At 41.4% G+C, this 12,995-nt stretch overlaps 1 protein-coding gene across 2 annotated transcripts in view; it reads left to right on the plus strand.

Moving 5' to 3' along the window:
- Positions 1-580: 580 nt before the first annotated feature.
- LOC110528578 (SWI/SNF-related matrix-associated actin-dependent regulator of chromatin subfamily D member 1) overlaps positions 581-12,995 on the plus strand; it is a 33,789-nt gene continuing 21,374 nt past the window's right edge. Inside the window, exons 1-3 of one of the 2 annotated variants that reach the window (XM_090241994.1) lie at positions 581-1,083; positions 12,153-12,319; positions 12,549-12,714. In XM_090241994.1, coding sequence (XP_090098120.1) covers positions 895-1,083; positions 12,153-12,319; positions 12,549-12,714 — 522 coding nt within the window. In that variant the 5' untranslated portion in view covers positions 581-894. The remainder of the gene's footprint in view (positions 1,084-12,152; positions 12,320-12,548; positions 12,715-12,995) is intronic. The other variant, XR_016497447.1, reaches the window with a different exon arrangement.

The following is a 12,995-nucleotide window of genomic DNA, read 5'->3' on the forward strand; positions in this document are numbered from 1 at the left end:
ATGAGAGAGACATGGCTATAAAATTAAACTGTATTGTAGGCCTATAAAACTTCAAACAGAAATGTCTACGTGTTACAATAAACGGTACGGGAATGGAATTATGAAACTCTAGCAATTACTGTGGTATTAGATGGAATATAGATTTACCACATGCATTTAAACTGCAGACATTTCAACAAGAGAAAAAAAAAGCCCTTTCCACTGGCGGGAGTTTAGAGAGACGTATTATGGCAATCCTCTCTCCATAATTTGACGTTTTGCGCTCCACCTGATCGTATGGCTGAAAAGCAAATCATCGATCTCTTCGCTAGCTCACCCGACCTGTGTTGATTGACAGTTTTCTGGTCCAATCAGATTGTGCGTGGCTGCGTGTAGCGTAAACCACGTAGACTTTGCCACAAAATGAGAGACAAAACATTACAAAACCTGGCCAGATCATTTCAAATCATCCGTCTCGGTGCTCCAAGCCCAGGCATTATTTTACCTCCTTTTTCGTGATATCCAATTACAATCTTGTCTCGACTCCACAACTCTGGTTGACATACTGTAAATACATGAATATTAACATTTTAACCTGTTTGAAGGTTAAAAAATCCCAGGTCAACGCCTGGTTTGCCCACTATAACCTGTGCTAATTGTAAAACTCCTGACTCCAGAGACGTCTCCATACAGAAAGATTTACATGCATTTATTTGGTTGTTTTTATTTTGAAACTGCTTTCATAGGATGCTGAGACTATAACATGTTCAACCTCAATAAAGGCTGGTTGTATGGAAATTAAACAGCAGAGGTCGCTGTTGTAAGAAAAGAAACGCTCCGCTACATCAACTTGACTACTCTCGCGAGTCGCGATAGTTCCGTTCCACTATCCGGTGGCGGAGACATCCAGAGGAGATGGCGGCCAGAGGTAGTTTTCAATCGGCTCCAACGGGAGGAGGTGGTGGCGGGGGAATGGGACCTGGACCCCAGGTGCAAGGTGGAGGACCAGGCATGGGACCTGGAACTCCTGGTGGAAGGATGGGACCCTCATCGGGCGCACAGAACCACCTTTACCGATCTCCGATGCCTGGGCCTGGATACCCGGTGAGCCACGATTCAGCGGCTAAACGTTAGCTAGAACAAAGCCGTTTTCAAAGCGGTAGTTAACCTATACTTGTACTAATGATATGTAGTTAACGACGGGATACCGTGACGTTACTCGTAAAGGCCCCTGATTACTGATTGTCGTCCTTGATTTATTTTTTGTGGCTATTCACAATGTTATGTTGATGCACAACTAGTTAGTTAGCTACTGTAGCTATGAGCTAAGTCTGTTCCCAAGTGGCGGTTAAAACTAATACATTAGCTCGTTAACTGTCTTACTAACTGTCCCATTTACTAGTAGTTTGGCGTGTGTTAACTAAAAGTTATCTGGGTAGCTAACTTAGTCAAATTTTGATTTGATTTGTCTGGTTTTAAATCCGCCGTTGCCAGAAGATACAGACGGAACTTACCGTTACTTCCGTTTACACAAAGTTGCACTGGGGTCAGGACGCAGTCATGGTTACATTAGGAATGTGTTTAGTAAATTCACTCTGGCTGTCTACTCTGATTTCAGGGCACTCTTGTCTGAGTGTGCCAGAGCACAGAATAACTGATGAATAACCCTACCATATTACCTCGTCTAACCTGTACCCCAGCACATTGACTCAGTACCTGTACCCCAATAACGATTTTGCGTATATATATATATTAGTCAATATTGTATTGTGTTACTTTTTTTCAATGTTCATTCATTTACTAAATATTTTCTTAACTTATTTTTCTTAACTGTGTTTTTGATTAAGGGCTTGTAAGTAAGCATTTCACCGTAAGGTCTACCTGTTGTATTCAGCGCATTTGACAAATAAAATTCTATTTTTTATTTGAATTCGAAAACCTGTTGAATTTAATGGTGTCAGTAAACGTCAGCAGAAGAACAACTTAAATGGTTGCCAGCAACACAGTTACTAACTAGATTACATGAAAACAGCCTAACCAGCTCTTGTAGGGCAAGTAAAATGATCAGTGAGGTGTTCTTTCAATCGTGACTGGAAGTTACTAGCAAGCTAGCCAACTTTAGCCAGTTGAGCATTGAGGGAAGTTTTTGAACCCATATCTTTAGCCGCTCACCACTGTGTCTTAATGTAACTCTGATTGCGTTCTGACCCCAGTGCAGCTCAGTGTAAACAAGCGTAACAGTAGGGTCTGTATATTCTGGCAACATCTGCAGATGATTGAATGAAAGGTGGTGTGTGCATCACTACCACAGATGAGATGTATAAATGTGAAGCATCCACTTGGAGTTTATGCTCACTACCAAATATGGTAGTGAGAGGAAGGCCACTGTCCAGCAGTCGGAGAAGATGGAACGAGATGGATTTTGGCCAACATTCTGCAAATTTTCCCATCGATGAAACATTTGATCACAATACAGTTTTCTATTCCCAAAACTAAAATATGTTATGAACAGAGTGGACTATGTTTAGTAGACTTTACCCTTTGCAAAAGTTTTTAAAAAGTGCGTTGTTTAGGAGTGCAAAGGCTTATTGAGTTATATATAGCACACGCACACTTCACATAGGAGGTGTTCCCTAACGGAACTATGTAGATGTATGCTAGAATGTGCCAATAGGATCTCACTAGCTCGTGCATGGTCCTGCCCACCTCCTTGCTAGTTCTGCCCACTATGACTCATTTGTTCCCGTTGGAAACGGCAGGCTGTGGTCTATCTGGGTTTAGTTTAAATCTTTGTCTCTACTGTAGTCATCAGGGGTTCCCAAACTTTTTTACTCAGGCCCTCCTTCCAGCATTGGGGAACATGTTTTCTCTAAATATGCGTTGTTGTACAGTTTAAAAGTAAAATACACAGCATTCCAAACAGTCAGCAATAATCTATGAATTCAGTGTTTGTGAAGTTATACCTAGGCTAAATGTAAGCCTTCCACAACCATAAGACCCACTAATCATTTAATTATTTTATAAAAAAATAGTTTTACCTGCTCTTTGCAATAATCACTGATCTGGCTTTCTAGTTTGTCTATGAAAATGTCCTTTTCTGTTACAAGTTTAACTAGAACCATGCACGATGCTCATTCACTAATAATGACTAACTTCTTGTTGCAGGCATTAGGCTATAGAAAATGGACACAGATCTCATTAATAGTCTCTCAAGCCTACATTCCTATGACTAGCCAACTAATCTTTATTTGCAAATTATGGTGGAAAATAAGTATTTGGTCACCTACAAACAAGCAAGATTTCTGGCTCTCCCAGACCTGTAACTTCTTCTTTAAGAGGCTCCTCTGTCCTCCACTCGTTACCTGTATTAATGGCACCTGTTTGAACTTGTTATCAGTATCAAAGACACCTGTCCACAACCTCAAACAGTCACACTCCAAACTCCACTATGGCCAAGACCAAAGAGCTGTCAAAGGACACCAGAAACAAAATTGTAGACCTGCACCAGGCTGGGAAGACTGAATCTGCAATAGGTAAGCAGCTTTGTTTGAAGAAATCAACTGTGGGAGCAATTATTAGGAAATGGAAGACATACAAGACCACTGATAATTTCCATCGATCTGGGGCTCCACGCAAGATCTCACCCCGTGGGGTCAAAATCATCACAAGAACGGTGAGCAGAAATCCCATAACCACACGGGGGGACCTAGTGAATGACCTGCAGAGAGCTGGGACCAAAGTAACAAAGCCTACCATTAGTAACACACTACGCCACCAGGGACTCAAATCCTGCAGTGCCAGACGTGTCCCCCTGCTTAAGCCAGTACATGTCCAGGCCCGTCTGAAGTTTGCTAGAGAGCATTTGGATGATCCAGAAGAAGATTGGGAGAATGTCAGATTAAACCAAAATATAACTTTTTGGTAAAAACTCAACTCGTTGTGTTTGGAGGCCAAAGAATGCTGAGTTGCATCCAAAGAACACCATACCTACTGTGAAGCATGGGGGTGGAAACATCATGATTTGGGGCGGTTTTTCTGCAAAGGGACCAGGACGACTGATCTGTGTAAAGGAAAGAATGAATGGGGCCATGTATCGTGAGATTTTGAATGAAAACCTCCTTCCATCAGCAAGGGCATTGAAGATGAAACGTGGCTGGGTCTTTCGGCATGACAATGATCCCAAACACACCGCCCGGGCAACGAAGGAGTGGCTTCGTAAGAAGCATTTCAAGGTCCTGGAGTGGCCTAGCCAGTCTCCAGATCTCAACCCCATAGAAAATCTTTGGAGGGAGTTGAAAGTCCGTGTTGCCCAGCAACAGCCCCAAAACATCACTGCTCTAGAGGAGATCTGCATGGAGGAATGGGCCAAAATACCAGCAACAGTGTGTGAAAAACTTGTGAAGACTTACAGAAAACATTTGACCTCTGTCATTGCCAACAAAGGGTATATGACAAAGTATTGCGAAACTTTTGTTATTGACCAAATACTTATTTTCCACCATAATTTGCAAATAAATTCATTAAAAATCCTACAATGTGATTTTCTGGATTTTTTTTTTTCTCATTTTGTCTGTCATAGTTGAAGTGTACGTATGATGAAAATTACAGGCCTCTCATCTTTTTAAGTGGGAGAACTTGCACAATTGGTGGCTGACTAAATACTTTTTTGCCCCACTGTAAATGGTTTGTCGAGATCGGTGTGGAAGAACTTGACTGGCCTGCACAGAGCCCTAACCTCAACTCCATCGAACAACTTTGAGATGAATTGTAACGGCGACTGCGAGCCTAATCGCCCAACATCAGTGCTAATGGTAATTCCACAATGGCATTTCCACAAGATGTTCCATCATCTAGTGGAAAGCCTTCCCAGAAGAGTGGAGGCTGTTGTAGAAGCAGGGGGGGCGACTCCATATTAAGGCCCATGGTTTTGGAATGAGATGTTCGACGAGTAGGTGTCCACATACCTTTCATCAACTATGCTTCTATTACTGGGCGTTACAGGGTAACGTTGGTTTATACAAAACGGGTATCTTATAAATGCCCGTGTCCAGTTGCAGGTGATTCTATATAAAGCTGAAATATATTAAATCTATATTTTGTATCAAGTGAGAAATGCCTCTTGCATGTGTGTAGATCTTTGTTTTGGTCACATTGTGTGACACGCGAGCCGTACATTTGGATTTAATATCTTTCAGAGTTTTCTCTGTTTTCATTATCATCGTCATTAGGTATTCTAACTCAGAGCACAACCTAGAGACTTCCTTAATATTAGAGATTACGTACCAGCGGTTGTTAACACTCCTCCCCCTTGAGCTTACCAGACGCTGCTGCTCTGTCCTGGCGACGCATAGAGAAACCAGTATATTATCCATGTCTTTGTTCAGCCACGACTCTGACAAACAGGATATTACAGTTCTTCAGGTCCCATTTTGATAGTATAGTCTCGAACAGAGCTTGTCTAGTTTCTTCTCCAGTGATTGTACATTCTCCAAAAGAACAGAGGGTAGAGGCGGTTTATGTATTCGCCGATTTTAGTTTCGTCAGGGTGCCCGCACGTCGACCTTGCACGGTCTCGTTCTCTCCCAAGTCTCCGGCATATTAGTCCTGGTCCAGGGTGAAGCCGTATGTTCTGAGCCTCTGACTCGTTGAAGTAGAAATCTTTGTGTTAGTTAGTGATCACTGTTCTGATGTCCAGAAGCTCTTTTGGGTCATAAGAAACCATTGGGATAACCATAGTTAATATCAGAGCAACAAAACAACAAAAAAACTCACAAAATAGCAGAATTGATCCGGAGGCTGTAAAATGGCTTCTATCCGTTGCAGCACCATTCTACTGCAGGTTAGTTGAAACATCTCTGGCGGCGTTTGGTATAAGCTAACCTAGCGATGGGCAACTTTTGATGGGGGTGGGGGGGGCACAAAACTCATGAGAGGCCGCAGTGGCTCGGGGTCTATGTACCCACATCCATACCCACATATGCAGTTATTCCCCCGAAAAGAATTTCTCAGTGAAATAAAGATCTGTCTACTTTTGTCTCATGTCACTGCCATGGATCACAAAATCCTACTTCAACTCACCGGCAGCAGTGGCGTTCTTCCTAGTCACTCTGCCAGTTGTAGAAAACCAAGGTTGCACAGACGTGTAAAATCGATTCCTTGAGAATTTTAATGGCTGTTGAATTCTTCATTCCACTCGCACACAGTAGCGTCTGTTTATTACTGAAAAGATACGTCCACCTTGATTTTTTTTCCCCTTGCCATGTAAACTGCAATGTCCTTCTGCTCTCTCGATGACCGGGCGAAGGGTTTGCAGATGAAATGGCAATAAAGAGAAAATATTTTCATATGACGTTTGAGGCACGCTTCGGTGGTGAGTTCTCCAGCAACTCCATCTATTAGTGTACAGATTCACAAACCTCTGCTTTAGAACCTTGTCTATCTACATGACTCACTGAAATCACTATGGCGACAAATGTGAGAGTACATTCTCCAATGTGGATGAAAAGTAAGAAATAAATAGATGGCTGAAGGTAGGGTGCAGGGTCATGGTAATTAGATTCCAAACCGACTGAAACGGGGAGAAACTACCTGATCTTATAAGGCTACATTTACACAGGCAGACCAATTCTGATCTTTTTACCAATTATTGGCAAAATAGCTTTCCTCCTGCTATACCATGGCGCTACCCTACAGAGTGCTGAGGCTACTGTAGACCTTCACTGGGGGGGGAAAAAGTCACCAAATAATTGATTATACTACACGTGACTATATTTAGTATAGTTTTTTTTCTTAAAAAGATCACTTTTTTATGTTTTACAATTTTTAAAAATTTTTTAATGAAATTTACTGAGGACGGTCCTCGCCTTCCTCGCCTTCCTCTCCTTCCTCCCCTTCTTCCCCTTCCTCTACTTCCTCTCCTTCCTCTCCTTCCTCTTCCTCCTCCTCCTCAGAGCCTCCACTGGTATATATTTCTCACGCTGTAATAGTATTAATGGAGTCACTTTACACCCGCAGTAGGCTGTAGTTAGTGTGGTTTTGATGTGCCAGCGGAGCGCTCCGTTTGCAGTGAGTAGGCCTTCATCAAGTAGCCTATGCCTAGCGCTGGAACGTTTCTTTGTAGGACATTGGCCAACATTTTACTGATAGCCATGTGTAGGCTAATTTGATTAATCTATTGAGCAGCAATATCATATTTAGAGTTCGCAATCTAGTTTTGAGTTCTCACTTCCTCATTTGGTGAATAATATAACAAAGAGGTTGGCAAGTTCTCTGAAAATAAAATAAATAAATGTTAGCCTAATTCTGGATCCTGTTTTGACAGGTTGCACATCAAAATATCAATTATGCATTTCCTGGATATGTTGAATGAGCTAGCTTACTTTAATCATAGACTATATCCTCTCAGTTGTTTTACTTGGCACTGGGATTTTTTTTTGTCTAGAGCCTTGTTGATAATGGAAAGTAACTAACTAACTGTACATTAAACATTTTATTATTGTTGTATTTGTTGTTGTCGAGCGAAATGGGTTACATTTATCACAATATGACTTTTTGTCCATATCACCCAGCCAGCACACCCAAAAATAATTTGTTAATTTATTGGGGATTTGTCGTTATTGGAAAAATGGGTCAATTTATCACGATATGGATTTTTTTATTGTATATACTGGCCATCACTAGGGCAGAGGGCTTCATCGTTGATGAGCAAGGCACACAGCACAGCCCCCCTCCAATCTGTAGAGAGGAGAGGCAAAGGAGAGAGAGTGTGTGCATCAGCGTTGATGTGAGCAGAACAGATCAGACAGCCCTCCCTCCAAGGCTGCAGAGAGGAGAGGGAAAGAGAGGTGTGCCTCTGACTGAAGCTGTAACGGTCTGTTCTGAGGGCGTCTCATCTATCCTCTCCTCTGCCTACGAGCTACCTTCTCTATATAAGTACTCATGCATTCAGAAACACGAAGTCGCCTGTTTGAGTTCCTAGCACATGGATTGGTGAGTGATTTGGTTGTGTGTTGTGGATGATTTTTGTTGCTATCGTTTTTTATTGGGATTTTTTGCTGTAGCATTTCCAGGTTATTTCACCTATAGCCTTATACCTGAAATATATTTTATTGGTTAGTGAAAATATACATTTTGTTTCCTATTTAAGGCTTTGCAAACTTTACATCATTTTAAGATGACTATTATGTATTTTATTGTGAATGTAAAATAAGGTGGCCTGATTCAATATAAGGTTGTTGTAATTCAATCAGTATTTTGTTGGCTAGTGTTGTTTGTTATATTGTCCTTGAATGATTGTTCAATTTAGTTCTGATCTACATTAAATATCAGAGCATTTCTACCTGTATTTTAACACATGGATTTTTTTTCACTTGTTGCTGCTCAACAATGTTTCCTGTGTGCTCAACAATGTTTCTTGATTGCTCAACAATGTTTCCTGTATGCTCAACAATGTTTCTTGAATGCTCAACAATGTTTCCTGTATGCTCAACAAATGTTTATTGAATGCATATCCTTTTCATGAGTCTTTTAGTTATTCATAAATAATGATGAGGAATTTAATAGAGTTTTCATGCCATTTGAAACTGCCTCTATCCTGAGAATCACCTTGTTTGTACGATTCCTTCCACTACCATCCTCACCAAGCCACATCCTTGACCCTGACTGGTATGGTACGGAACAGAACTTATCTGCAGTGTTTTCCTCAAGTGAGTAGAGTAGCCAGCCAAATAGAATAAGTAGCCAGCCAAATAGAATAAGTAGCCAGCCAAATAGAATAAGTAGCCAGCCAAATAGAATAAGTAGCCAGCCAAATAGAATAAGTAGCCAGCCAAATAGAATAAGTAGCCAGCCAGGCGCTCCCCGGCCGAAGAAGCTCTATTTTGGTGGCATCTGGCACATTCTAATGCCTTGATTCTATCTTAAATACACAGTGAAATTATTGAATACTTTATGGAGTTTACCTCCCAGATTGTAATAATTTGTTGTGGTATTGTGAAGAAAGACAATACTTTACAATTTAAATAACTGAAAATGTATGAATTCAGTGTATTTTTAGAAACCTTTTTTTTTAACAATTAACTTGTCTTCTGTTGAGATTGTGAAGTTGCATATACAATTTTACTGCAAGATATCAATTACCACAAATTATGTGTTTTTATTAAAACCAACACATTATCTTAAAAATACATTTAAAGGTTTTGTTTTTCCAGGTTTCATATTTTTGCTCTCAAAATCAAGTTGTTTTTTTTAAACAGAAAAACATTTGTGATGTAAGTCCACAGAAATGCTTAAAACCACACCAGGAGAACACCACTTTTCAGGTCTGAAAAATCTGAGATGTTGATTTATTTTGTTGGTGTATATAAAAATGTATTATTTAACCTTTTATTTGAGTAGGCAAGTCAGATAAGAACAAATTATTATTTACAATGATGGCCTACCAGGGATCAGTGGGTTATAACTGTCTTGTTCAGGGGCAGAGCGACAGATTTTTACCTTGTCTGCTCGGGGATTCAATCCAGCAACCTTTCGGTTACTGGCCCAATGCTCTAACCACTAGGCTACCCCAAAATATACCCTTTAATTCCAGTGGACAACTAGCAAAAGTTACCCTTTAATTCCAGTGGACAACTAGCAAAAGTTACCCTTTAATTCCAGTGGACACCTAGCAAGAGGCTGTTGTTTAGCAGTGGTTTTGTAGCACACGTAATCATAGAGTTTGCAAAACAAATACACACTGGATTGATAAAAATAATCTTATCATTCTGGCAGGTAATTGTAGGCTACTTTGTATTTAACATTTATTTGAGAATGTTTTTGGGGAAAGCAGTTCAGTTAGCATTAGCATCACCGCTAACGGCTACATAAAGTGGTAGACATGCGCCGCACACACAAAGGGGCATTCTTGTTGCCTCTTCAGAAAGTGGCAGGAAATACACATCACTGATGCATTCTGTTCATGTCTTTATCATAAACTTGGACACATTTTTATAAATGTCCAGTACATTTAGTTGATTCCCTACTAAGTTCAATACATTTAGTTGATTCAATACCTTTTTTAAATATTGTTGAATTCTTTTTTTAATGTCTGGATTTTTGTGAATGTCCTAATTATCATATTTGGACCAGAATGAGTCTCTAAATGCAGCCACTGACTGATGAGTCACTCACTTTAGCGTCACTGTCTGGCAAGCCCCGAGAAAGCATCCTGAGGAAAGGAAACCAAAGAAATCCATTGGTTCAGTTGTCCCGACGGACATATAATCACATTGCATAATTATGAACGTCAAAGGCATATAGAAGACCAACGTTGTCAGTTCAACACCTTTTTATAAACTAGTTAACCCTTGCTGTTCAGTTGTCAATAAAAGGCTGGCCATGCGAAACACGCACAATTAAATTCAACGTATGTGCCAGAAAAAGAATTAGGCTCAAAACTCAGACGCACCGGTAGGATTTTCAAACTTTTGCCTACCGACAGTACCTCTAAACAGCGTCGACAGTCAATATCTTGTGTTCACACAGCAAAGACCTTGGAAGTCGTCAGCCACTCAGCCGTGTTAAAATACTCCAAACCAGAAGGTGGCAGCAGCGTTGTTTGGTAATGCATATCCTGTGCGTATTGCTTATGGTCTAGATTCCAAGCTGTCTGCAATGATGTTGCTATTGTTATAGAAATCCCTTGTTACTAGCCAGATGGCCACAGCTCGATAACCACCTAGCAAGATGACGAAGAAACAATTTAATTCACTCCATTATCCCATACTGCCAGTGCCAGCCCATAGCCAAATGTTTAGCTAGCTCACTAAGGACATTGTGCTTACCCGGCAGCTAACACAGGCAGCTGTTTCATGGAAACTAGCAAATCAATACTAGCTACAGTTGTTAGCTCGCTTGGAGGAAGTATTTAGTGTTGTGTGCATTGCGTCTGTGCACCTAGCTAGCTACCATCCCATAGCCTACATATGAAGTGTGACTGGCTCATCTGTGGATGTACGGAGAAAATACCCTCTTCCTCTTTTTGGGGGGCTCCCCCAAAAGTAAAAACTCAACAGACACCATGAAAGCTTAAACCAAGTTTATTCTTCCCAGAGGATGAATACAGCTGCATTAGACAAAGTGATACAGGCCATAAACTTTTATTTCTCCCTTAACGTGACCTGACCTGATGCTCGCTTTGTGACTGACAGGTGACTATCCTATCAATAGATTGCTATAAGATGCATATCGTTCATTCTAGCGGGAAAGGGCTTGACGGACCAGCGAATTTAAACTTTTTAAATTAAAAGTAGCCGGCTGAAAACGCAAATGGAAAACACTATCTGTTGTTGAACACATTCGGTAGACTGCATCAAAAGGAGAATGTTTAGTCTAAGGCAGAAGTAACACCTGCAAAGATGAATATACCAGTAGATGATAGAACATTATAAAATAAAATAAATTGTTCCTCAAATCTCAACCATCAGTAGCACCTTCGCTCCTCCTCTTCCTTCTTTTTCTCTCCCACAAACAACCACAACCTCTTTAGTTCTCCCTTTTCTCCTCCTCTTCTACATCTCTTTTATCCTTTTCTACTCTTTTCTCCTATCAAACACCATCCATCTTTTCCTCTCCAAACTCTAACCCCTCCCTATTTCTTCTCTCCTCCAGACTCTAACCGCTCCCTATTTCTTCTCTCCTCCAGACTCTAACCCCTCCCTATTTCTTCTCTCCTCCAGACTCTAACCCCTCCCTATTTCTTCTCTCCTCCAGACTCTAACCCCTCCCTATTTCTTCTCTCCTCTAGACTCTAACCCCTCCCTATTTCTTCTCTCCTCTAGACTCTAACCCCTCCCTATTTCTTCTCTCCTCTAGACTCTAACGCCTCCCTATTTCTTCTCTCCTCCAGACTCTAACCCCTCCCTATTTCTTCTCTTCTCCAGACTCTAACCCCTCCCTATTTCTTCTCTCCTCCAGACTCTAACCCCTCCCTATTTCTTCTCTCCTCCAGACTCTAACCCCTCCCTATTTCTTCTCTCCTCCAGACTCTAACCCCTCCCTATTTATTCTCTCCTCCAGACTCTAACCCCTCCCTATTTCTTCTCTCCTCTAGACTCTAACCCCTCCCTCCGTCTCTTCTCTCCCTCCTCCAGACTCTAACCCCTCCCTCCCTGTCTCTTCTCTCCCCCCTCCAGAGACCAGGTGGGATGCCACCCTCCAGCCGTATGACACCCCAGGGTCCGCCCATGGGGCCTCCAGGCTATGGCTCCAGCCCCGTGTCCCGACCAGGGATGCCTGGCGTCATGGATCCCTCCCGTAAGAGGCCTGCCCCTCAGCAGGTCCAGCAACAGCGCAACCAACAGTAAGATCTGACTAGCCATCGGTATTTGTAATTTTAGGCTTGAATGGATTTACTTCAACAGTAATATTTTACATTGCTACCAGGAGATGAGGGACATCAAAATTATTATTAGTTTACTTTGATTATTTGTCCTCATTCAGAGTCGACTGTATCTTTATTTGTGTATATAGTGCGTACAGGCCTTTTCGATCCTAATAAACTCCCACTGTATTGTTTTGTTCAATTGCAGTACCAAGAAGAAGAAAATGGCGGATAAGATTTTACCTCAGAGGATCCGGGAGCTGGTGCCAGAGTCTCAGGCCTACATGGACCTGCTGGCGTTTGAGAGGAAGCTGGATCAGACCATCATGAGGAAACGTCTGGACATCCAGGAGGCACTCAAGAGACCCATTAAGGTAACAAATATGGAGTTATGTCCTCACTTGGGCCAAGGCCTGTATAGATAAAGCTTTTCAAATCAAATTGTATTTGTCACATGCGCCGATTACAACCGGTGTAGCCCTTAACCGACGATGCGTTTTTATGAAAAATAAGTGTCAAGTAAAAAATAATTAAAGTGCAACAGTAAAATAACAATAGCAAGGTTATAAACAGCAAGGTACTGGTAGAGACTCAATGTGCAGGGGCACCGGTTAGTCGAGGTAATATGCACATGTAGGTAGAGTTAAAGTGTCTA

Source organism: Oncorhynchus mykiss, chromosome 7 (assembly GCF_057628025.1).
Source record: "Oncorhynchus mykiss isolate SJ-2025 chromosome 7, ASM5762802v1, whole genome shotgun sequence".
In the NCBI taxonomy this organism is placed as follows: domain Eukaryota; kingdom Metazoa; phylum Chordata; class Actinopteri; order Salmoniformes; family Salmonidae; genus Oncorhynchus; species Oncorhynchus mykiss.